Source organism: Dromaius novaehollandiae, chromosome 18 (genome assembly GCF_036370855.1).
Source record: "Dromaius novaehollandiae isolate bDroNov1 chromosome 18, bDroNov1.hap1, whole genome shotgun sequence".
NCBI classification, from domain to species: Eukaryota; Metazoa; Chordata; class Aves; order Casuariiformes; family Dromaiidae; genus Dromaius; species Dromaius novaehollandiae.
The window spans coordinates 5865413-5892926 of NC_088115.1; the positions used below are offsets into that span (position 1 = coordinate 5865413).

Sequence of the window (27514 nt, forward strand, 5' to 3'; positions counted from 1 at the left end):
AATATAAAAAGACTCTAGTAGATGTATAACACCTGTCCATTTCTGACTAGGTATGTCTGCTCCTCACTCGGTTCTCTTTATACTACTTTCATCACCATTGGCAACATTTGAGTGAAATTGGTTCCAGTAGGAAAATCCTGATGAACGGGGTGCCCTAAGCAGGAAATTCCAATTAAATGAAGTGTGTCTACTGCACTGAACAGTTAAGAGTTAAGAAATAACTTATTTGGCATAGACTCCTTTATAGGAAACCATTTTGTAGAGCTCGTAGTCTTCAATAAATACATGCAAACATATTTCTGAATTCTGCCTGCTTTCTAGAAAACACAGATCTGAAGTTTCCTGATAAGCAACGCTATTATAGAGACAGTGAAGAAGTGCCTTCACCTGACAGCGTAAGTCATGCGATCAGGTCGGATGGCTCTCATTATGCATAGTCGCTGAAGAGCTGACTTGTTCTTCCATTCCTGGGGGAATTTCTCCTTTTCAGGACACTCAGATTCAACAAATTTCTTCCATCGTTTTGCAGAGCCCTCAATGTCCCGATCCAGGTTCCTGAATTCCTCCATGGATGAGAGGGCCTAGAAAAATTCAGGAGACGTCTTTAGAACAACAGTCCTATATGCCCTTGAACAATTTTTCTAGTATTACCAGCTGCTCATGTTTTGCTACATTGGAAGAATTATAGTTGGAGCCTGGAAACCAGATCCAGAACCCAAGCAAGATGAGACAGTCTCTTCAGTTTTTCTCAGTTTTGCTGTCCGCGCACTGTCACAGGCACAGGAAGCAACTCGGGCCATTCCCAAGGCCACACGAGTGTGTGACTGAGGGATATTTCATACATGTGTAAGGTGCATGCCTAAGTTTTCTGCAGGGGGAAAGCTGCACCTCTTCAGCCCATCTCCACCGGTGTGCTTCACCCTACTTTACCACATGCATCTTCTGAATTGAAACATCTCTCAAGGCTGCCCACAGAGTGTTAACTCGATAGTCAAGTTGCATCACACTTGGCCTTCCCCTGATGCTCTTACCCACCAGCAATGACCCTCCTCAACCAGTGAACCCAAACAGTACACCCAGGCCTTTTCACCTGCAACATAGTGACTACGACATGGGAGATCTGAAGGCATAATAGAGGAAAAGATTTGGCATCATCTACAATGCAGCTCTCCATAATCTAAAGCAAAAAGAAACCTGCTTTCCAGTTTAAAAGCCGGATTCCAGAATCTCAGGTGGCAGGCACTTGCTACTGTTAGCTATCAGAAATGCAAGATTTGCATTTCACAAGTTTTTCACAGTTGAAATATTCATGTTCTTTTTCTTTACATACATGCAGTTATTTTTCTTTTCCTGTTCCCTTATGCGTACACCATCTCCCTAGCCTGGTGCACACAGTCTGCGAAACCACAACACTGAGATTTCACCATGCAGTCATGGTGACCATAGAGCCACAGATCTCAATAAGCACAGCGCAAGCTGTAAATAGGTCGCTGCTTTCTTTGTATAAACATGCATACCATACTGTGCCACCTAAAATCAAGTCATTAGACTTATACTTGTCTAATGCACACTAAGATTAATCTTCCCATGCTACAAGCCTGTAACAGAAACAAGAAGCAGAAAAATGCCCTGAAGTGATGTACAGCTGAGCAAAGAAGTGAATATATGATAATTAAAATGAAAATGTAGCTAGAAGAATTAAAAAAAAAAAAAGTTCCTGCCACTGTAAGGAAAGTGGCAACTATAAACAATATACAGAGAAGTAAAGAATCCAAATTATCTTTCAAATAAGTGGTGGTAAAACACATTGCACAGCTTGTAAGGTTCCTGTGGATTTCAAGCAAAATTCTTGCTGAAACAAACACGCTCAGAGTATTTTGCATAATCTGAAGCTGTAAGCAGTTGAACTTGAAGTAGAAAAGATAAGCAAAGTATGAAAGAGAGTGAATGAGCTCTTTTCTATAGAAACAGAAGAACATATTCATAGCAAAGCAGAAGCTTCCAGACGTATAGAGGTGTTCTGCAACATTCATGTTCCAGTTTACACTTCATATAGCTCTACTACGAAAAGCAACTGAAAAAGCTCTTTGAAAAATGTTGGTGTCACACTTTGTTCAGATCAACTGAAAAAATATGCACTTGCCAAAAGGCTTTTAAAGTCATGCAAATGCCCTGACAGAACTGCTGAGAGATTCTCTTGAATACGGCGCTCTTGCAAATGAGGCAGATGATGCTGAACGCCATTCTGTTCTAAGAACCATGGGAGAGCCATGCTTTTCCTCTGGAAAGACTTGCCAAAGTTGACAAGAGCAGTTTAAAACTTCAGCCTTTCTATTAGACTGAATTTCTTTAGAAAACATGAACTCCAAAACAGAGAACGAACCAGAGAAGGAAACAAGTCAGAAAAAGGAGTTCCTTATGACAAATGAGTTAGTAGTGAGAATGCCAGTAAATGACAGGAAGAAGGAAAGATGTCTCACAGCTATTCCCAGTGTGGGCCGCTGACACAGTATATGTGTTGAACATAATTTCATAGAATCAGAGAAGGAAAGGTTGGAAGAAGCTTCTGGAGGTCTCTGGTCCAAATTTGCACTCAGACCAGGACTACAGATAACACCGGATCAGGTCAGCTGTGGCTTTGTCTAGCAAAATTTTGATCTCCAAGAATGGAGCTCCCTCAACTCCCCTGAGTGACCTGTTGCTGTGCTACACTACGATTCCAGCAAAGAAGGGTTTTTTTTTCTTCAGTAGGTTCAATCTAAACCTCTCAACTTGTCATTTGTGACTGTTGACCCTTACTGTACTCTTTGCCACTAACAAGGAGGGTTTGGCTCTGTCATCTTGTGGCTGCCCTTCAAACAAGCTGTAGGCTGCTGTTAGACTACTGCATAGCCTTCTATTCACCAGATTAAACAAGACAAATGCCTCCATCTTTTCTCACAGGTATATGCTCTAGGACCATAATTAGAGCTATAGGCACAGAAGTACTTGTAGATACTACTATATATGCTATTGCAACAAATGAAGCTTTGTGTAAAGGCACAATTTCATCAATACCTGCACAAAAGGCATAGGTAAGAGCAGAGCACTTGCAGTACCACTTGATAGCTACAACACAGATTGACTTGATTTGAAGCTGACCATCTCCATGACAAAATCTCAAGGACGCTGAGAATTTTGTGAAGAAGAGTGCGAGCAAAGTAGTGATGCAACAAATGACGATGTTTTTGTGTGGATTAGCACTGACTCATGGAGAAATTTCAGCAACAGAAGCACTTGCTCCAAAATCAATGCCACATCTCACTTTCTATGGAAAATCAGAAACCAAAGCACAGGTTATAAGAAACTGAAATCAACAATAACAACACTGTATATTTTGATCTGGTATCTTGTCCTTGCAGTAATAAATATTTCTGATGCACCTCTCCTAGCTGAAAGCAATACAATGACAAACGCTGAATTCAATGGATTCATCAGTGCAAGTGCTTATATAAAACATTTTAACACTGTTGACTTTTGAAGTGACTTACTTAAAATATCACTTCATAACCTGCGTTGTTATAGCTCTGAGAAATCTCTTGATGATGTTAACAAGGAAGACTGTGAAAAATTGTTTTCTTCTTCCAAAATGACAGACGTGTAATCAGAGATGATAGTCTCTTTCCCTGAACAACATGCTGCAGAATCAAGAAAGCTCTAATTGCAAGTATAAACTCTGTATTATATAAATTAATACTAAAATTTTCATTACTCAACTATTTTAATTGTGTTTATTAGGACTGATGGTATTAATAAGAGATGCTACTATTTAAAAGCTGGTGCAGTGAAAACTATCTCAATCAGTAATCTTTCTTTGAATATTGATTGCATTTCAATAGCACTACTGTGAAATTTTCCAGAAATCTTAAACCAATGGTAATATATCACTGTTTCCAAGCAGCAGGAGTGAAAGCATGAATGGTACATTGGGACAACAGATGGGTACTACACATCAACCTATGTAGTGTGGCTATTTTTTGCCAACATAATGGAGAATAACTTTGTCAATTAGAGTTGTCATGGAAATAGAGAAAGACAAAAATGTTGACCAAAATGAAATATGGCTAAAAGAACCAGAGGACTACAGTTCCTGTGTTTGCAATCCACACTGCAATCATCTCTGATCACTGGATATAGGAAGGTCCTGAGTTTATGGCTCAAAATAAGACTACTTCAGGAAAACAGGGCTCTTCATACCATGTCAAGGCATGGATCATTGTTTTCTCAGAAAGAATGATTTTTCATTCACTGAATCACAGACAATTTGCTTTATCACTCTGATTTCCCCTGACAGTTCCTCATCTAAGTCAGAACCAACTTTAAATTGGAGCTGATACATCAAGAGATCTGTGAATTTCACACATTCACAAATGCAAAGCACTCTCCTACCCCCCACAGCTGTAGGAAATACAATGAGTATCTGCCACTGGTTTCAAGAAAAAAAAAATCTTAGTTGACATTGCTGAGCAACTGCTGGTGTGCTTCCATGGTGTCCCTAATACAGAGCACTTCAGAGACTCAGTCACGGGCCAGAAGGGAAGGGCAATCCTCGCAAAGAGATGGGAAGCAGAGGATGTGACAATATCTCAGAGGGACAAGGAGAAGGTCCAGGCAGGCAAGCACTAAGAACAGACGATGCACTCAACTCCCCCTCGCTGGGTTGCTACCTCCAGAAGATGGGTCCAATCTTTAATGAAAAGAATAACTTCAAAGTTCTGGTGCCATTGCTACTGCGTATAATTTATCTTCTAGTGGCAGATATACTGTAACAGGCTTTTGTACATTAGGGAAAACACTTGCTCTTATCACTAAAGGCAGTTATTCTAAGGACACCACCCGGCCAAAACTGGTCCCAAGTTCAGGCACTGATAAGTAAGTTTTTATAAAATCTGAAATAAAAAGAAATTACCTCCACGTTTTCTTCCTCTTGGCTCTGAAGGAAACCATTCTTAAAAAAACCAGACTGTTTTGTATTTTAAACTATTTCCATAATTTAAAATATCCTGCCCCAGAGTCATCAGACTTAGGAACATCTCTGGGGCAAGGCAAGCTGAAACAGACCCTCATTAACAGGTTCTTCCCTGACATAAATAATGTGGAAAGTGAATCAGTGTCAGTAAAACCAGTGCTGTCAGACTGAGCATCTACCATCCATGTAACGAGTTCCCCAGCAGCCATGAGACTGGTTTCTGAAAGTCATACTAAAAAATGTGAGCTTTTTTTTTTTTTTTTAAGTTATCTTTACTTTTTGAGTCTTCAGGTTATACTTGATTTATATTTTCAGTCTTACCTCCTTATCTATCTTGCTTTTAAAAAAAAAGAAAAGAAAATAAGCTTTACTTAAAATATAAAGCTTATACAGAACACGCTGAACATCACATGGCTCTCTATAAAAACTGTCTTGCCAACACTGTCAAAAAAGTGATATTAAACATTCTCAATTTTAATAATCTGTGAAACCATTAAATCTCAACTGTTAGTCAAGATCTTACTTGTAACAGGTAACAAGACGTGGTTTTATGAATTATAACGTATATATTATATAGATTTTTTAGCTAGAGCATGCTCCAGGAATAAAATTTTGGCAGTGCTCAGAACATGTGTGACTAAGCACGTGGTTATCCACTTCTGAAAAAACGAAATGCTGACAATGACATTTACAGAAGCTGCCAAGGTCTCAATAAATAGAAGGGGTGGAGGCCCGGCGTAGGCAGGGATGTATACTTCAGGAAAGACAAACTTTTGGCAAACCAAGTCAGGCTAATGAAGAGGAATCATTGTCAAATGTTAGGCGAGGCATGCAGCAAAATATTTAGGCTCTGTCCAGGTTTAACTGAGTGTTTTCAATAGGAGCGCAGGATTAGGTTTAAAGCCTATGAATGCTCCAGAAATTCAAAATGTTCAAGCTATGCAAGTGTCCCTGTGGCTCCACTGTGCATGTTGCAGCTGTGCTTCACCAACCTGCCTGAGGAACACAGGATCACCAGGGATGTGTAGAAGGGTCTCATCACAACTCAATATCCTAAGCTGTCTGGTAGATGTGCTCGTACTGTTTAAAGCAGCTCATGTCTGAAATTTTGCAACTGGGTTAAAGCAGAACTGCTGCATAAATGCCCGATACTTGGGAGTAACTTGTCATTTGCAGACAACCTTTTAAAGACCTTACATTGTCCATCTGCATCTTAAGTTTTGCTTATAGCAGCTTCTGCAAATGTTATTAATTTATTTCCTTCATTTCTGTGGGTAGCCCACAACATCTCCTCAGAAAAAACAGCATACTAACAGTCAGAGAAACACAGCGCCTGGAAGAATAATAAAGTCGAATCTGCATCCAGCTGGAATTGATAGATTAGATCATTCAGAAAGTAGACGTATGGGTAGATGAATTATACTCCTTTTGAATAATACTATTAATTAGGACTAGCGTAGAAAAGACGGATTATTTACCACCTTTCCCAGACTAGATTTTGGGTTGTATTATTCATTCACTGAAGGTGTTATTTTCTGTTTAGCTATGCTATCTGAATTATCCAACTCAGGAGGCCATCTCTACTGATGGTAAAAATAAAGACATGATGGGTTTGTCAAACTTCAGTCAGTTCTCAGCCCAAAAATGTTATTTTAATTCTCATTTCTTTTATAAAAGCTGACTGACAAGCTCACTGCGCTTTATGCCCCTGTCTTCATTCAAAGTCTTCCTTGCTTTTTCCCCCATGACTAAAGTACACTGGGGTTAAAATGCATGTAGTGTCATGACATGACACTATACAAAAACTTTCTTCTGTTTACCTAAATCCTCCGTTCTAAAGCATCAGAAAGGCAGATACTTTGTAGCTGGATCACAGAAGTAGTCTGAGGACTGATGGGCCAGATCATGCTATCTTTTCTTGGAAAATGCCCAGTGAAATGTCTGTCACAAATCAGAAAGCAAAGGCTTCAGCATATGAGCCCTTCTTACTAGTATGTTCTTACAGATAGTTCTCTTGGATAGGAAAGGTCAACAATGGAAATGAGATTTAGGAGTTATCTTTAAGTTCTAATTGCTTATCGCCACTCACCAAACTTTCACAATTTGGTCTAAAGTGTTTCACAGCTGGGTTCACGTTGACACGTCTCCTGCATTTTCTTCAAGCTTTGTTCAGATGGTTTTGAAAATGGGCCTTGCAAAGTCAGGCTGTTCTGCTAAGCTACACTCTCCATCTTTCTTCTTCACTCCTTGATGTGCTCTAGCAAATCAGGGACATGCAACCAGAACCAGCAGCTGGTCATAGGTGCCTGATGACAGCTGAGAGGTGATATTTCTGTATTTCTGAAAAGTCCCCTGGATTTGACTGTCATAAATTGCAGAAAATCACCATAGGCCAATGTGCAGCAAAACTCCTAGATCCATGGGAGGAAAAGACGGCTAACAGGCAGGGATGGCTCAGCTGGAATATGTGTTTCAGCTCGCGGCCTGCTTCAGGGCTTCCTCAAGGCCCAAGGTTCTGTGTGCTGATGCATGTATACATACAAATATACACGTATGTACGTATCCATCCCCTGCTGAGGCTTCTCACAGCGCTCTCTCACTCAGGTCTTTCAGAGCAGTGGGCTGATACATTTAATGCTGGCATCACATCAAAGCTGGCCTTGAACACAGGCAGACAGACTTACATGGGGAGGAAGAGGCTGTAGAGCTTCCTGGGGCGCTCAGGCCCCTGACCTCAACCCCAATACATCTGTCTGATCTGACTTACTCGACCTCAGTAATGGAAACTGCAAGCTATCTATGCCGCTGCTTCACTATCCTCTATTACAGAGGGTCTCCAAAAGTCTGATGCGAATCTTTCCTGCTGTACTTTGAAACCCTTCTTGTTCTACCTTTTGCTGATAGGGAAAACTGATACTCTTTCCCCTTCAGATAAGCCTTTTTGAAGACTGTCCGCTCACATTCTCTTAGCCTTCATGCCTTCAGAAATAAATCTTTCCCCTTACTCCTCTCCTCAATCTCTTCTCACAGGCATGTTTTGAGGAGTCTGATACTTCTCCCTGCTCTCCTCTAGATTATCTCCAAAAGGTCCACACCTTTCTTAAAGTGCAATACTCAAAGATGAAACCAGTTTCCAACAGAGGCTTTGCCAATTTTGAGTGAACTGTGTTGTCATGTGTCTCTCAGACTACATTCATTGTGCAGAGATGTTCCTATTCACACACTGATGACAGAGAATATCTGCATTGTGCTTACAGGGTGACAGACCACAATACACAGACCCTGAATGCCCCACAAAAGGCCACCGTGCATTCCTCCCCACAGATAAAGCCTTGGTGTCACCACTGTGGCTCCAAAGATTGCTCCCAGCTGCAGTTTAGCTGGTCAGTTAATCTGCAGTCTTCACAGCTATTCATCTGGACCAAAACTGCCATGTAAAGGAAACATCTACAAGCTCTGCCACGTTACTGAAATAAGGTTGTTCCAACAGGTCCTTTATGGCTGATCTGGATTTAAAAAGAACTAGCAAAGATGAGCCAAATCCAAGCCATCCATCTTCACCGCCTTTCCAAAAAAAATCTTCCACATCTAGCTACATGAGATTGTGCCCAGAATGGGATGAATGCCTGCACACCTTTAGTTGCTTGCTGAGCTCAGTCAGCAGATCTCCCTGCAGTCACTCCTGGGTCCACAGCCTACTCTCAGCTTTTCACTGATGCACTGTAACTGATCTTTTCTAGTTTTTTAAACTGAGCAATATGACTTTAAAAGATACATGATGTCTCAACAGAATGATATCTAAAAGATATCTCTGATGTAGCAGTTACTTCTCTTTCCCTCTATTTAAAGGGTGAAGGAACTTTTCCATTCAAAATGACCAGCTAATAGCAAGTTCCATGTCATGGCAGAGTGGATTAAAAGAGAAGGACAGAGGCTGGTACTACCATACAGGCAACCAGAAAACATCAATTTCTACTGTGCAATCAAACCAACAAAGTACACCTTTAAATATTTGATGTGACCAGAATCTCTGCTGTAGGAAAGCAGATAAATATCAGATCATTAGCCAGCAGGTTTAAAAAAAAAAAAAAAAAAAAAAAAAAAAAAAAAAAAAAAAAAAAAAAAAAAAGAAGAAGAAGAAGAAGAAAAAGAAAAAAAGAAAAAGTCAAATGTTCTCAAGTAATGTTTCTGTGAGACATTCAGAACACTTCTCTGAGATTTGAGCGATGGTGAGGACAGAAGAATGTCCTTAGGAAACTTCTAGATGCGAAAAGATAAATGCAGTTTGGAGTATCATAATCAATGTTTCCCATCAAAGATGCTCTAAAAGGCTGTACATCTAAAGAATGGAGTTAATGGAAGAGATTTAATTAAGACTATGATGTTCTGGCATAATAATAATTTTGAATGTACACAGAAAGCAGTGAGCTGCAAGCCCTTCATATCTGACCAGCCTGATCAAAAGACCTTGCTGATGTGCAAAGAACACAATATATGCAGTAGATTGTGTCACAATGAATCTTTGACAAAAATGAAAAATTTAAGTGCCTAAAAAGTATATAAAGTGGAAGTTGGAAGAGAGTTTTCTGTTCCTTTGTCAAGAAAATCCAGTTTTCTTAAATGTAAAATATATGATTTGGTATTTTCTCTCATAAGCCACACACACAATCTTATCATCTGCATTCTGCAAAATTATAAATATGGAGTTAATATACTACTTTGTCTACTGCTGTTCTCCTCCTTGAAAGCTGAATTCAGTATTTAGAGCTCATTATTCAACATCACATTTATTAAACAATGCCCTTTCAGTAGCGTTTTCATATCTACATAATGAAAATTCTTCCTCTTCAGAAAAAGATGAGGAAAATGATTGGGATGAAGAAGTAATCCAAGTTGGCCAGGTGTATTCTCGCTGTATATTAACTAGCTTCACTTATCCTATGGGACACATCTGCATTCAGCAATAAAGAGGCACTGCAGAAAATATCACAAAGAAAAATCAGACTTGGGAAATGTGTATCTGCACAAAGGAGATTGAGAATTGCCTGTATCGAGCTCATGGGAACACACTGCTGAGGTGTGGAAAGGCAGGAAGAAGCCAGCTGCACACACAGCTAATAAGCGACTGCAGTTCTGCAGCAGGCAGAAGACCATGGGGCAACACGGATGTGGTCCTCCAAAAAGTGCGTGGCACAGAGGGAGCCTGAGCATGGGAGAAATTAGCAGCAGGAGATCACTGGGACCCAGGGAAATCCATTCATGCGACCCTGAGCTAGTCTCAATGGCCTGAGATCCTCTAGCAACACCTTCTAAAAAGGGCTGGTTTTGATCAAGGCAGTCAGGAAAACAAAGCGCAAAAGGCCATATGGTCATGACCACTGGCTTTACTGATAGTGGTGAAGCTCCTGAACAGAAGAATTTGACTCTGGGTACATTCACATATTCTTTTCTAGGCAAATGTGACTTACTGTTCCTGAACCTGTAGGAAACACAAGCTCACTCTTTGCACTGGATGCCGAACAGAAGACATATAACTATGCCTAGTGTAAGGCTTTGCCTAGCTAATAAGCCCTACTTGTGGGCAGACTATATTAACTCAGGACTAAAGTGAGGATAAAACACACAGGTTCTTCTTACCTACTAATCTGATCCCAAATCTGTGGCTGCCAAGGAGGTCCAGGATATGGCTTTAGGCACTGGCTCACCATGATCCACACTGCTTGCTAGCATGGTCCCTGGTTCACGTTTGTCCTCGGCCAACTAGCCCACTCACAGACAAAGCCTGGATATAAACCAGGGGTTAGTGCTGTCCAGGGACCACTCACAGTAATATATATGAGGTCACTGGTTTGGGGGCAAGAGGAGTTTAGCTGTATGGATTCACGCTGTACCATGTCACTTGGTGTCAGGGCCAGAAAACAAGTGCTGGCCCATTTTACTTACTAGACCAGATGCACCCTGTACGACCCAACAGACATAAAACCTGATGATACCATTTCTATATCGGTGCTCAGAGCAGAATCACAAGATGAGTTCTCTGTCCTGACCCTTTGGACAACTGAAGAGTAACGAGCAGACTGGGTTTCAGCCTGGACTGAAGGGATCACAGTGCATCAATTCAGACAGTCCTTACCTCAGGCTGTAAGAACATGATGGTAAGTGTGGGCGGGATTCCCACCCAGCCTGTCCCAAAGAAACACCACCTTCATCTTATGGTACTGGAGATCTTCCAGTGAGGGAAGGAAGAAGAAAACAAAGAAAGACCTAGACAGGAAAGCGGCTACACTGTTACAGTTAAGTCTAAGAGCAGTGAGCTCAATCTTGCAACAAAAACATCCAAGTCACCTATTGCACATGGCTGCAGCCTGATAGTCCGTGCAGTTCAAGCAGTAGCCTCATGTATCATTGTGGCCTAACATGAGGCCACACATTTGTTGGGAAAGGAAATCAGCAGCAAGGAAAAATGGATACACTTTCATGCACACTAAAACCTCTTTTTTAGCAGTACCAACAGAAATAACAACTTACAAGTGAAGTACCGGGAACACTGAGGGTAAGGAAATTACAATGTGCCATAAAAAAAATTGAGAAAAGATAGAAAATCTCATTAAACGTAAACAGTACTTTTGACTTCTCAAGAGATCCCTATTAAATACCTGCACAAGACATGCCTTAAAGCCGATATGATCAACTATATTGAACACTAAAGCCAGGGACTCAGCAAAGACACTAGATTCATTAAATGTTATAATTTTCTCGTCTTCCTGCTTTTAACTAACCCTTCAATGACCCACAGGCAGTATTTGCACTGAGGCTAATGACTGTGTCCTTTGCTAACATTCCCCCTTGATTCAGAGTTAACAAATGTGCCTCTACTGGTATTACCTTTTCTCTTATACTGGCTCACTGATGAACAGAATCAAGTTAAGCTCAGAGCAGTTTCTCCTCAACCTGTACCTAGTTTAAATTCAGTTCCTGCTTCAGACTTAAGAAATACTTATAAGCCTGAAACTTACCTATTTTTTTTCAAGTATATCAACAGATCTAATAAAAGATATTACCTTTCCCTGCAAGCTGTGCCCTTCTAGAGAGGTACGTGGGTTTCTTCATTCAGTAGTAAACTTTGAGCTTTCTTGGCACAAATGGCACATCTGTGCCTCTGTGAAGCTCTTTGCTGAACTTACAAGAAGCTGGAAGACTAAATCATAAATGTGTGTCATATGCACCAATCTCATGGGCTAAAAACGGTTGCACAACTGCACAGCATTATTAGCATGAATACATTATTAATCAGGTAACAATAATAAATAATAAGCCAAGTCATACAAGGCTATCTGTATGCCCGGAGTCCTCAATATCTAATGAGGTTTTCACTGAAGTTAATGTGCCCAAAATGGGAGGCACAGAATGGGCCACAAATATCAATATTGGATTTCTTTTGGCACAGGTATCTTGGCCTGAAACCCCTGGCAAGTGCAGCTCTTTGTGCAGAAGCATTTTCAATGTTCCTATGAAAAATTAGACAGAACACTAAATTCCATTTAGAATTTGAAATATGAATCTAGAATGTACTTTGCTCAAGCTTTGTTGAAGAAACAATTTATTACAGCACTTAATCTTCCTGATGAAAGAAAAGGAGATTTTAGCCTGCTAATAAGCTGTATAGAAGCCATGACTAATTAACCTAATTATAGCCATTTGTGACAAAATGTGATTGTACTAAAACTATGCCTCAAGTAACTGGAGTTGCCAAAAACTCCAAGGCTAATAAACCAACACATATTAATGGGACATAAACACTAATAAAGTTGACACCAAGCATATGATTTATAGCAGAATCAATACTACAAACAGTCATCACAATAGACAATCTGAAGAGTATTTAGTATCTGATAATAAAGAATTCACTGAATTCTTTATTAATTATCCGAAAATCCTGAAAAACTGCAAATTAGGGCAGATTATTGACCAGTGACTGCAGTGATCCCCATTATTATAGAAATATGTCTTTGAGGGGATGAAAAAGGCTGGTATGCCAAGAAGTTCCAGGCTTATTTTACAACTGAGTATATGATCATGACATTTGCAAGATGAGCCAGCTCAGATGCATGTGCAGAACGAGGCAGAGGCACCATCCTCACTGCCAGTGCAGAGGTGGAGATGGTAACTTCTGGCCAGGGCAGACACTCTTGGTTCAGCACAAATTGCTCCATGTTAGCATTTGAAGACTCTGTGGGCAGTCTCGATGAGCAACATCAGTTCCACTGACTTCTGAACTGCAGTCTGCATCTTAGAGCTCTGAGTCTGTGTTACCATAAAAAACAGTGTTTGTCAAGTGAAGCACAGTCTGTCCAGCTGAGCATGTCCTTAGCTAGAAAGACGTGTGGCACCAAAAGACACGGCTCCCACAAAATTCTGGAAAAACCCACAACGCAGTGCAAACAGGAGAAAAATATCAGAAATGTCTTGGACTTGGATGAAGAAATTCTCAGTGCAGTGAGCTGGAATGCAGAAAAGGGGAAAAAAGCATGTCCCAGAGGAGTATCTGAGGGCTATCCCCATCAAAACAGGATGTCTTAGCTCCATACTTCACAGCATCAGAGAAATGAACCATGAAGGCAGAAATGCTATAAGTAAAACTGATTCTTAAATCATAACAGGTGCCAGAGACTGATCAGAGGGCACAATAAAACAAATCTCAGATCCAACAAGGTGTGAATGAACATGTGTAACTTGAAGAATGATTTCAACCCTTCCAGAAAACTAATCATATCTGCTGAACCAGGTCCAAATCCAGTACATTTGGCACTTGTTGACAAATAGGTGCAAAGCTGAGATGACGCACGTCTCTTCTCCACATCCCTCTGCAATATGTGGCAGCTGTTAGACCTTTCCATTGCCATGATAGCACATGTTGGCAGAAGGTCTGTCAAGCTGGCACTGCTTTATCTCCAATAGGTCTCTGCCTCTGAAAGAGCTGGTCACATTCGCCTTAACTTCCCTCATCATCACCAAAATAGCAAAGATCTCAATGCTCTCTATGACCTGTAATCACAAAATCCAAAGGATATTCTCATTCCTGTTTTACAGAAAGAGAAACCTAAATCGCAGACAGAAAAATGACCTTCTCAAGAACACACAGATCATCAGAAGTACAACCACAAAGAATCCACAAAGCTGCCCGTACTCACTGTTTTTGTACCTACAGAACACTCCATTTCTGTAGCATTTTTGTGCCACTTCTCATTTATGAACAGAACTTTGTTCATCGAATGCCACAAGGAAAGATCCAAAGGTCAGGGAATTAAGGTCCCTGGAGGTGACAAGGGAAGTTGCTTTCACATAGTTCAAATGAAACATGTACCTTGATTCCTCCCCATGAGTGATTAGACAGGAACTCCACCGGGCTTGTGACTCCAGTTTGTGCTGGGTATCTTAGTAGGAAGTCCAGTTCTATTGTGTTGATTTCTTTACTCATCAGAAGTATCTGTAATTTCAAACAAAGATGCTATCCTTGAACAGCCAGGATACAAAGCAGCAACATACTCCAGCAGATTACTTATTCAAATTACCTAGCTGCTGAATGTGTAGCAAAAAAGTATACAGTGTCCTATGCTTGAAGGATCTGATGAAACACACTATGCAGGTTTTTGAATCTCCCCAAAAGAGGATCTGGAACAAGTATGGAGATTGGCAACATAACAGAGACGAAGTTTTGGAAAACTGCATAGCAAAGGCTGTGATCTAGGCTCATAAATAGCACAGAAAATGGGAAAAGTTCCTGCTAGCTGAGATACAGACTGAAAGATGTGCTGCGTTCCCTGTATTTGATGGCTGCAGCTACAGACTGGATATTGTTATTGAGAGGAGACAGAGAAAGCATCTGCAGGGCATGGTACAAATGTCTTGCCCACCTCTATCTTGTTCAGCTTGGAAAGAAACTGAAGATGTACTGAGTGTTACAAAAACTCACAGTACATGCACCAACAGTCCCTGAGGTCTCAGACACTGAGAGCTGGAGAGCATCCAGGCCATCCATCTATTACCACTGTTTTTACCACCACTGGTGGCTTTGGGGAACATGTGGCTTAAGACTTCCAGAGTTCTTTCCAAGATAATTCTGGAAAGCCACATGTGCTCATGAGCCCAGCTGGAGCCACTGCACCAAGTGCACTGCCAGACATCCAAAATCTCAATACAACTTCTGGAGCAAAAAAGAGCCGTGCTGGAGCAGGTTCTCATTTCCCTGTTACAACATCTTGACTATAGCTCATTACTGCCTACAGGGCAATAGCTTCTGAAGTGTGGCTGGTGTGTCTTCCACTGATGACGGTAATGGGCTACTCAGTTCAACAGCAGAATCCTGCGACTCATCACCCAGCTCCCTCCACTCACAGGAATTATGGAAGCTGTTTTCCTGAAAGCTTAAAATGATCCATTAACTATTTTCAATGTATAATGTATTTACAACTACAATATGTGCTACTTTAATGCTTTATTTAGACAAATATATGAGAATGTGTAGGTTTCTTTTGGGTCAGAATTAAGAGTGACTCTGCAAAATATAAGTTGACTCTTACAAGCAGAAAATTTATTAACTAGACATACTGTTAGAGTATATTTTACTGTTAGAGTTGCATGTTTACTTCTCCTGGTATCTTCTATATTTTGCAAAGCTCAGTTATTTTACACATAATGTTTTGTTACGTAGAATTAAAAAATTCAGGTCAAGGATTGGATCAAGGTTAACTAGGCCTGCACAATGTTTGTGCAATTTAAACTTGGTTCGCATCTGTATTCTGCATGTCAGGGCATTTACATAGTAGTTAACTGCACAAACTTAATAACAACTTCATAACATAATGCCAAACATTATTTATTGACTGGATTGATTTCAACACAGATCTATAGAAAGGCCCCCTAGCTCAGATCATACATTTAAAATTACACAAACATACCAGACAAAAATCAGCAGTTACATAGCACACACTCGCTTTAGATAAAATCTATTAATCCCTGAAGATGAACTTCCTTTTCCCTTTTTTAGTTCTTGCATGCAGGTATTACTATGCTAAAACAACTATTTGTCAGCTTAAGACAATCAAAAACAGTATCCATGACTATCAGCAAGAGAGACAGAGAAGAAAATTAGTCCCTAAGTCCTCGTTTCAGCTGCTCTGATGCTGAAGGCCATGGCTGGGATAGTTTGGGCTTTCTCTGACATACAGTGTCTTTGCCTGTAAAATAAATCATTACATGCAAATTGCATGAAACAGTGGTGTTTACCTGGAAGGTAACTTGAGCAGTGTAGGTCAATTTATCACATTCAAACAGACCTCGGGTCGTGTACTGGAACACAGAGAAGGTAATGCTGTCGATGAGGTTTAGCACTCGCACGCTGAGGCTCTCATCTGGAGATGCCCTCTCAATGGCTTTCCGAAACACAACACTGAAGGCCTAGGTGGGCAGACAGAAAGGATTCATGTTTTCTAGTTGATCTTTTCATGCTCCTGGGTATCACCTGAAATGCTGCAGTACGTGAAGCCAACTCATATATTTTACCTCTCTAGCCATAAGCAACCCCAATTGCCAAGCAGTGTGGCCCAGCAGCTCCAGGCAGCAGGGCAATAGATCTGGAGACCAGACCTTAGCTTTTAGCTGCTTTTTCATGAGTACACAGCCAAGCAATGATGACATTCCCCTTGGCACTGTGCTTGCTTGGGCTCGGGAAGGTACTGCAGAGACAGGCTAACTGAACTAAGACAGAACGGCTATGGGAAGTATTTCTCAGACAAAATATATTCTCACATAGGGATTAAAGTCCCCTTTCTGTGCAAACTTTGAGCTGAAAGACACTGGTATTTCCAGTGGAAAGCATACCTCTTGTTTCTCAAAAGTTGGTGTGACTTAGAGGAAAGCAATTCCCCTAAGTATTAAAAAGTCCAGCAAGTAAATTATTGTCTGTATTCAGCAAATGACCAGACAAGAAGAGTAGCTAGGACTTCACAGTACGGAAGTGAGCTTAACCAGTGAAATCCCCTCAAGGATGGGTGCATGCATTGAGAAAGACAATATTATGTAAGATACTACAGATTCTTGCAAAAACATTTCTGATCTAAATGAGAAAAGACTTAAAAACTTTCAGAACACGCTGAAGAAAGCCCATTAGCAAATTATCAAATGCAGTTGGAAAAAACAAACACACACACAAACAAAAAGCCCAAATCTTGATTAGCAATGCAAAGGCTCTGTACATTCGAACTCAGCTAATATGAAATAACCAGGCCAATACAAATTAATAACACGAACCAGTCGAAGCATGGCTTTGTTGCAAAAGGTTATTTTCGGGGTTCTACAATAGAAGAATGATGCCTCAACAAATTAAAGTAACTCTGATACCTACTGCATTATTAAATAATTGCAGAATGGATTTCCCAGCTTACATTTCTTTACATTGTGTTAAAACATGCTGCAGAGTCACATATAAATCTTGTGTGCTCTAATTTATAATGGACTTCTAGCTGCATGGTAAGTATTTTAAAATCATCTCTGTGCATCTTTACACAATGTTTTATGATCTGCCATCACAGTTTATCAGATAAAAACATTTCATCAAATAATTTCCTATGTATTTATACATATTATTAATGCTAACTGGAAAACATAAAACAAACAAAATACAAATTAGGTAGATCAAAGGTGAAACCTCAGATGTGTCTGCATCTATTGTGTACGTATAGGGAATGAATCTTCCAAAGGGCACCCTTGCCAGAAAGATATTCTGCACATTTTCTTGGTAAAATTATCTCAGCATATGAGTTGTAGATATCAAAAAGAAAAGCTTCTTTGTGGATGCAGCTCAAAATGTTGTATTTGCTTCTGTTACTTTTTCCAGGTCACTTGGCAAGGTAAGAAACTGTCTGGAAGACATCCTAGACTAGGATGTTATCTCATTTAACCCTCCAGCCCCCAAAATCTCTTTCTCTGATGATAAAGAAAGATCTTTCTTTTGTTGAAACATTAAAACTGGAACTCTTCAATAACAAGTCAGGCCCGTGGGTCTCTGCTGGACAGGACTATTGGGGCTATTTTATCTAGGCAAAGGATCATCTGCATTCTCTTTTTTACTAGAGCAGGACCTTGGAAGCAGCTCAGGGACTAAGACTTCTCCAGTGTTTTGGGCAGTACCTGTAGAGCACAGAAGGATGGACCCTGCCTAAGGAGCTTGCAGGATGCAGCAGACGGTCTGAAAAAAACCCTGCTTCCCACCAGCCAAGAAATGGAAACCAACTGATTAAGTGATGCCTAAATACAAAACAAAGAAATTAACTACAAGTTTACTACTAGGCATATATTTCACTCTTAAAGATCTAACTCCTCCATTGTAGCACATGGAGTCCCAGTCCACTCAAACCTGCAAAAAAGGGGAATGCAGATGTCTCAAAGATGTCTCATAGTCAAGAAATCTGGAAAATCACGGCTTCACTCCCACAAAAGCTGCCAGCTTCCCAGTAGGTTCTGTCACACGGTGGAAAGGTTTAAGCAGTTCAGCCCATCATTAGGAAGAATAATAATTAGCTCTTAAATCAATCTGTCATCTTGGAAAGGATCTCCAGGATCACCTCCAGGAAGAAATTTCCTACAAAGGAGATAGATCTGTTCTAGCTCCACACATAAGATGCTCCTGTACTATAGAGCAACATTGCTGTGCAGTTTCCTGTCTTGCCTACAAGTCCAAAGATTACAAGGTCTTTAGAGCATAGGCCCTTTGGCTGTGTCTATTCTACATTTATTTTAGGAGTACATTGGGCTCTCTCCTAGCACACTCCCGGTTGGGGTGTCTGTACTGCCATTTTTAGGATGCCAGTGGCTAAGGCTGCTGGCATCCACATTTCAAGGTGGTAACACACCCATAAATCCCAACTGGCCTTCCAATCTAAGGACTCTTATAGAAAAGACTGTAGGTTTGCTTGTCTGTCTGATGGCCACATGACATTGTGAGAAGAGCACCTGAAACACAGTTCATGCGTCCGGACCCCTCCATACTGTAGCTAAGCCTGTGCACAAGCCCACATTGAGAGGTGGTGTTGGTTCATGTCATGTCCATATTACCTTTTCTCTCATGTCAAGCACACATGGACACTAGCCCCAAGTCTGGGCTAGGATTCACACCATATTGTTGACTACCTGAAAAACTCAGGTAACTGTAATGTAAGAAGGATCCAAGCTCCTGAAGGCCCAGCTGCTTGGGAATCTTCTGTTTTTTTGGAGTAATGGAAGCAGGAATGATTTGCCTCTTGTCTGGACTGTAGCAATAAATCCCCTGGTGATGTGCTCTCAGTTGGACAGGAATACGTTTAGACAGTAATGAGATGTTTTAATCCTGGCTTATTTGGGAAATCAGGACTGTTTCAATATCAAGGTCTTCGATAATTTTTAAGTGCTGAGGCAATTCCTGAACTTACGAAATAGCTGCGCAGTTGTTATGATCCTGATGACATCACAGATACAGAACTGATGTAAATATAAAGAAAAGATTAACTGATGGAGCAAGTTACTCCAATGCTGTGTAAAATCTCTGTGCATAAATATGTAAACTAGACAGAAAAAAATAGCTCACTGGCGCTTTCCCCAGATGATGTCTTTTAAATCCATTGCTAATCTTGTTCTGCCAGGCCAAGAAGGTTGTGAATATGGAAGAGATAAACTGCTTGCAATGTTTTGCCTTGCAAAAAAAAAAAAAAGCTTCTTTGGTTTTTAGTAATAAAGAATGTTAATGCACCTGTAAGTCAAATCATGACTTTCCGCAAGACTTTAGTTCAATTGCTTAGAAACAAACCAAGGGAAAGAAAGAGGAGCTAATTAAGGCTCATCTGATCTGACTCCAATCTGACTACCTGCAGTGGGGATGACTGGCAAATTTAGACAGGAGTACACAGATTCCAGCCCACACTCAGCATACAATACAGATAAACCTTTTCTTACGTCATTCAGGCTGATCTTAGACCTTCCAGGCATGCTGAAATACTGTTTCTTCTACTGATGGCAGCGAAGAAAACATTCTGCTGAGTGTTTGCAGCAAGCATAAGAGAAGTTTTCTTCAGTTTTAGACACTACCACAACACAAGTTACAGGTAATATATGTGAAGTGGATTTATAACAAAATTAATTACAGGACGCTTCCGCATAAAACCTAAACAACAGAAGGGATTAGTTTAGACCACCTTTTTGTCTAGGAGTTCAAATATCCTCAGGAAGCCCAAGAAGAACGCTTTTTTACCTTCACAAGAGAATGAAGTAGCGCAGCTGTCTAACACAGCCCCGAGCAGCAGGCAGATCCCTACGGCTTACGGGAACAGTACCTTCAGAGAGAACTGGTACATGGGATGGATAGCATGGAGGTCGTTCATTGTGAAGTACAGCAGAGAGGCCCGCGCTGCTGCAGGCCTGTAGTGCTCCCTGGCCTCATTAATCTTTATTTCTGTCACCTTGGATTCCCGGACCTGTGAGGAAAACACAGGATCAAGACAACCATGAAAACATCTTTTTAAATTGAGTCCATCTTTCTCACTTCAGAGAGGTGAAAACCAGAGAGGCCCAAGACTCCCTGCAGTCCAGTGTAGAGTTAACATCTGCCACCAAGACGTCGGGCCAAGGAGTGGGTCACCTGTTTGTGCACTGGGCAATCGCTGCGGGGAACTGGCCTCCACTCTCCAGACCATCATGCGGCCAGAGCTCTAGCTGTCCACTCCCAGCATCTCCTTCCTCTGGTTTATTCTACATTTAACTGCATTTACTCTTATATTGTCCAATTCCTTGTTTTTGCAAGCCTGCTCTGGGGTTCCTGCTATGTTCCCTGCTCTTCACTAACCAGAAATATTTTTGTCATCAGTGACTTTCTCCTGCTAATTGCCCCCCTTCTATGCAGATCATTAATAACAAGGGACTGAACAGACTTAGTGCAGCTCTTGGGGCAGCATCTCCCAAGGCTGAGAACTGGTAATTTATAGCTGCTATTTGCTGCCTTTCTTCACCAGCATTTAATGCACCTCTACCTTGCTAGCCAGGTGTCTGCATAATTGCTGTGATGGATATGGCAAAAATTCTTTTGGCAGTTACATTGCCCCATTATCGTCTTTGTCCTGTTGAAGTTCGTTCTTTCATTCCACTTCAGTGGCATAAAATGACATCCTCAAGCCTCACGGGGATTATTTTAGGCTCTGGATATGCACAGTCAGAAATGTCTTGCAGTGCAGACACATGTTCCCATGCCAGCGCTGATCCAGCTAGCTCAGTGAACCATGCAATGAGGACATGGCAGAAAAAGGCTCAGCATGGGCTGAACAAGCTTGAAGAGCACAACACAGCCCACACCAAAATGCATGACACTGAGCCTGCCTGTGCCACCACCTGAACTAGTGTGAGTATATCCGGCTGGGGCACAATCAAACCTTTTCACTGAAGTGCAGACTTAGCCTCAGTCTGTTATGCACAGCCAACACATGTTGGGATCTGGAGGATTAGTCTGTTTGCACATCTCAATAAACAATAACAGCTCATTATTTCATAACATCTAGGTTTCCTCCAAGGAACAGCTTCAAAGCCTACTGCAATGAGGATTCAGGTACAGGGCACTTCTTGGAGGGCAGGTGCTGCAAAGATCCTGACCCAGCTCATAAGCAGAAATGTGCGTTCCTTCACAGCCATATCACAATTATAACTATGTACAATACCAAATGCTCCTGCATGTCTAGATGCTGACAGTATTGTAAAATGACAATATCCAGGCTTATAGAGGCTGTATGCTCCATGGAGCCAGGTATGGTTCCCTTCTACATTCCACAGCCCAACGCTATCTCCTTCCCCCATCTTGTCCAAGGCTGAGCTGGTATTTCCGAAAGACCAACTGCTCCAACAGTTGGGTGAGAGCATCCCTTACAGTCAATAGGGAGAAACAAGCACCTCCATGAATCACCCACCTAATTCACCTAAGTCAGATTGGTCCCTGCTCTGGAACTGCCAGTGTCCCTCCAGTGACTAAAGAGGGAGCCCAGAGTCTAGCTTAGACTTAGACAACTACCTCTTAGATGTCCTACCCCCCAAAATGCTTAATAAATCTAGAAAAATAAAAGCCAGGGGTGGGAAAGGTAGTTGCTCTCAATAAATACAGTGAGGAGGAGTACCATAGGAAGGAAAATGTTGGCTGAACTGTTTGGGATAAACTGACCAAGAATAGATTTAAGAGTTGACATGAGAAGCAGATTTTAATCGTGAGAGAAATGGGGTCCTGAGACAGTCTTCCATGTAGGTATCAAACACATAAAACCCAGGTCCTAAACCACGTCAAACTTCAAGATTCACCCCTGTTGCCATGGAGTTGGCAGTGACCAGCTTTACAGCCACAACTTGTTTAGAAACCAAGCCAAAAAATGTCAAATTTGAGAGGGAGATGTGAAACTTGTACCATCTCCCACTGCAGCTTGCCTCTGCTCCAAAGCCAAGTACAGTCCATAAAACCAGTATTTATTCATGAATGCTCTGAGAGGAAAACACATCTCCATGAGACTCTGAAAGCTGAAGACACAATACATAACACCATGTGAGTGGCAGCTGAGACTAGGAACCATAGACAAAACCCAGCTCTGCCTTGGACTGGATTTCCCTGACAGTCAAAGGGAGACCTGATGGGTGACTGTTTCCAGAACTTGCACAGCCATGTCAGAATACCTCTTCCAACATCCCCTTGGAGGAGTACAAGCAAATCCTCCTTGGGAAGCCGCATACTGAATGCATCTGCTGTCTTACAGATGCCTAGCAGAAATAATTTCAGTTTTTAATGGGGGGATCAGTTAGCTCCCAGGTGGCTAGTGACACAGTTCCAGCATGGTCTGAGAACATGGATCACCATTTTTGAGCAGCGTGGGCCATCATGCTGGAGAAGGCCAAGAGCTGGGCTATAAAGATGGGATGGCTGGGGAGGGAAGCAGTCAAGGAGGGCCAGATAAGGGTACTGTTGTGTTCCTAGCGTGACAGGCACACTTCTCGAGTCCTCTCAGTGACAGAGTAGAAAAGCCTTGCATTTAACTAGCTGCAGCGTAGCCAGCAAGGCAAACTGGGTAATGACAACACTGACACTACAGAGCTAACGAAAAAGTCGATTTACAATCTAAGGAACTGAAGGGTAGGAAATACTCAAGTTCTTGCAGATTTACTCTAGACCACAAACTCAACAGATTTCAGTCCCCAGTCAGTACTAAAATCAAGCTTAATTGAGGAAGTGCGATATATTCAGAATTAATTCAAGGAAAAAATAAAAGGCCACTGTATTACACTGCAACAGTTTAAAGCAGCCTTGATACAGTGTGTAAATTTTATTATCTTTACATTAGACATTGCCATTTTCTCTTGGTCTTAAATAGGCCATTTAACATACACTAGCTCAAAAGAATTAAATCGCTTGAAACTGGCCAGAATGGAGAGCTCTTCAATTTATACTGCTTTCTATTCGCTGCCTAGCAGAATAGGTAGAGATAAGCATATTAAAGAAGCTATGTTTCACCAACAAATCTTTAAAGATAACATAATGGGCATGCTTTTCTCTTGGCTCTCACTTTGTATTTTTACCTTCTCTTCAATTTCTGCAGCTGTCTGTTTAGTGATCTCCAAGTTCTCCACCAACGCTGTGTCTCCCAGGAAGTTCCCAGATGCTGATGACAGCCGAGAGAGCAAGTTGTCCTCTAACGTTTTCAAGGTGATTTTGAATCCATTCTGTTGCTTTGTGAGATCTGACTGCAAATAATCAATTCAGAAACTTTTAGCCACAAAACATGTGATAAGGAAAGGATTAGTCATCTCTATACGGGAATGAACTTCTAACTGACCATTGCACAGTCCAGCATTGCTCACAGACTAACTCCTTGCTCTCTCTGATTCCTGGATATGGGCAGAGCTCTGGGGATCTCTCCATATCCAATGCGCCATTCACTCAGAGAAACACTGAAAGTGCCAGGATGAATAAGCCCTTCCTTTAGGAATGTATTAAAATGACAGAAATGAATCAGAAGGAAATGACCGTCAGCCCCCATCTCACACACATTCTGTGCCTCCTTCTAAGAAATGTCTGTTTATCAGGCTTGAGTCAGCCTAGATGGTCCCTGTGCAGGAAGCCTAAGGATAAACACTGCTGCCTCTCACCTCTCCCTGTGAACCTCTGCACTTCCCACTACATGTCAGCACCACTCACACCAGGAATGAGGACCAAGGGATTAAAAGCTGGTGGTGAAAGCAACAGCACGTTCTCTTGGGTCCAGAGCTAAGCCAACCAACTGCAGACTCTTACGGGCTTAGAACTGAAGGCAAAGTCGAAATCTTACTTGATTGCTACTCCCATTTGTATTCTGGCCTTGAGATCCTGCTTGGATCAGTGGCCCACTGTGCTAGAAGCTGCACATGCAAGGACAGTCTCCATTTCAAAGCTGTACATGTAAGGACAGTCTCCACTCCACTGCAAGTTTAGCGCAAAGACAGCCAAGCAGATACAGGCCAGCAACAACTGTCTTGCTTCAAGGACAGATCTTCTAAATTATGGTGTAAATTCTTCCAATTTTCTTTCTGTGAAATAATACTCCCCTCCCTTCTCCCCAGCAATTTGTTCCATTTCTATCTCTTTTGCAGAAATACCAGTGATTAACACTGTTCATGGTGGAACTAAAGAATCTCACCTGGCTCCTTTTTGAACAGACCCTTGAAAATAGGTTTTCCCCCATGAAATGTGATTACCCTATTCTCTGTGTTTGCTTAGGGAAACTGCATCTTTCCTGGATTGCAGGTACATTATATTATTCCACTATGTGGTCTTATTCTGAATGCCTATTTTAAGCATTATCACAGAAAACATCTTGTGGCAAAGCAGTGCATCTGACTTGGATGCTGCTAAGATATAAGCCTGGATGACTATTCTCTACATAAATGAATCCAATCACTAACACCCTAGTATGTAAAACATTGCTGTATGACAAACACAGTTTTAAATGCCCAGATTTTATTTAAGTGACACAACCCAGTGATTCAAATAACTTGCAAAAGAGTGTTTTTCAGCACTATGAAAATAAGCCAGGTCCATGAAGTAGGGAGAGAGCGCAAGTGGAATTAAGACAAGTCCTAGGCCACATCGACTGTCAGATGGTAGAATCGGTGTCAAGAGCCAAGTGATTTAATGCTCCCAAGACAGCTTCCAGAAAACGTGAACCCATACCTTCCGAGCACCCACAAGGTCTGAAAGGTCCCCAGAAATGGGACGTGTCTGACATTCCTCTGTTTCTTCCAATCCCCTAAAACACAGGGGGCCAGCAGTATTTGTTCTGTTGTCAGAGGGTTTCAAGCAGATTAACTCTTTCATTAACAAGTCATCTTTCAATATTTGGGCTGAAATTTCACATACTTGCTGCACACACACTCACTCCATGTTAAGGTCAAGCCAAGTATTCAGTAGAACGTGCACTGAAGCATGCAGTTTATTGGTATTTCAGCTATAAATACTTGCTTTTAAGGGCCTATTCCTTAGGCATTACACACAGGAGTTAGCCCATGGTGGTAAATATTTTGCAGATCTTGAAACAGAAAACTAACATGGCTAATTTTGTGCATGTTCCTGTCATTCAAGCATATCATGCCTTAAAAATGACATTTTGCAAGCTATTATTTCAGACCATGGACTGTAAGCCCTGCAGTTATTAATGAGGATGTGTGGGGTTTTTGTTCCAATAGCTTGTAATCACCACGCAATTTCTGAAGCACACCCTTAGAAGTGCGTACAATGCTGTATTTCCCACAACAGCCTGCATCTGTTGCAGCTTTATCATGCCATTGTTTTCAGCAGTAGCAAGGTCATCATTTCTCATTTCTGCAGTGGAGCTCATTATCTGTTACTTCACAGCTGATACATAACTGTGCAAATTCCAGGAAGCAGGTTACACTGAGGGCCTCCAAATTTTCATTCCGTGACAAAAAAAAGTTCACTAGAGCTACAGGCCAGTTTGGTGAGGACTCACCACCAACCCCTTCCCAGCTCAGATGCCCGTCTGTTGTGAGCCTGCAGCCTTTCCCTGGACTCTCCCCACTGTTCATTCCTTCTCTACTGATGGATCTTCAAATTGTCAGTGTCTCCAGTGGGGCCACAGCAGCCACCTCCCAGTTGTTTTCAACAATCACCAGACAATAAAGTTGAGGAAAGCACATTCTGAGAAATTTCAGTCCAAAGACTGAAGTCTGGTAAAGGTGGGAGGTGCTTGAAACCAGTTTTAGTAAGACAACATGGACCACAGGCCGTGCCATCAGCACACGGACTGGCAGAGCCGGCAGGAGGAAAGCAGGCAAGGTGGAGAGCACAGTCTTCATTGCAAAAGTAAACTGCAGATGAGACTAGTAAAAGGCCACAGGTTTTGTACTGACCTGACACTGCGAAGCCTCAAGACTTGGCTGTGCTTGCCTTGGCCTAAGCTGGTCTTTTCAATGTGATCATCTAGCAGCCAGGTCACTGTTGCTTTAATGAGTTTTAGTTTGGCTTTAGTTTATAGTAATAGCAAGTAGTTACTCTGCATAGATGGAACTATCTCTAGAATAAAAATGAGGCAGAGTGCCAACGCACAGTAGTGTCAGAGGTCCCAGACTGTAAACATACATCGTAACAATCAATCAACAGTCAATGGAGGAGTGTAGACCTATGAATCCAGTGAAGTCAGTTTTAGAGATAAGAAAGAATGGGAAAATACTGATGAACAGATGAATAATCAGGAACCAATGGGAAGAAAGATTATGTGAGCAGACCATGTTGAGAAAACATACAAAAATGACTCTAGATGGATGCCAAGACTGAGGAGGAAGAAGGGTCCTTGCCACGGATATCAAACTTTTCCTAGAGAAGACCTCAGGATGCTGATGACTTGCTGTTATCATCCCACACCCAGTTCTGTTTGAGGAAGACTGAAGCTGTAGATCTTAGGGATGCTGGGAGGGTGAGCACAACCCCAGAGACCAGGGTGGACATTAGTAGGTATTAGTGAGCTGCATCTTTGTGTAACACTTTTAACTGTATGAGCCTTTTCTGTATTATTATAAGCATAAGTGTTATTTGGACTAATAATAACTGTTTGATCAATTTTGATTAATTATTAACTTGTTAATCACATTAACAATAAATTAGTGTACCTGCCATGCCTGTTATACCAGGGAAGAAACCACGGCATAGAGCACATCTAGGAGTGGCCACTCCTTTAGGGAATCCGAAGATTCAAACCTGTATATTCAAGGAGCTTCCAACAGCTATCTGGCAACAGTCACTGTGGCTTTGTTTGCCTTAGTAAATGAAATACAGACAGAACAAAGGACCAAGCACCTGGCCCGCAGTCATCCACAGTGGTCAGTACACTTGCAGTTGGTGCCGACCCCCTCTCACATTATTTTTACATGCTCAGCCTTGAACTGGGCTGCACTACTTGGCCCTGAGAC

The 27514-nt window shown here is 41.5% G+C and overlaps 1 protein-coding gene across 1 annotated transcript in view; it reads right to left on the reverse strand.

Moving 5' to 3' along the window:
- Nucleotides 1–27514, reverse strand: part of DNAH9 (dynein axonemal heavy chain 9) — a 210999-nt gene that overhangs the window by 51663 nt on the left and 131822 nt on the right. The window contains exons 56-60 of the mRNA XM_026120616.2: nt 23633–23797; nt 20371–20511; nt 16295–16465; nt 14373–14495; nt 388–581 (exon numbers count right to left, since the gene is read on the reverse strand). Coding sequence (XP_025976401.2) covers nt 388–581; nt 14373–14495; nt 16295–16465; nt 20371–20511; nt 23633–23797 — 794 coding nt within the window. The remainder of the gene's footprint in view (nt 1–387; nt 582–14372; nt 14496–16294; nt 16466–20370; nt 20512–23632; nt 23798–27514) is intronic.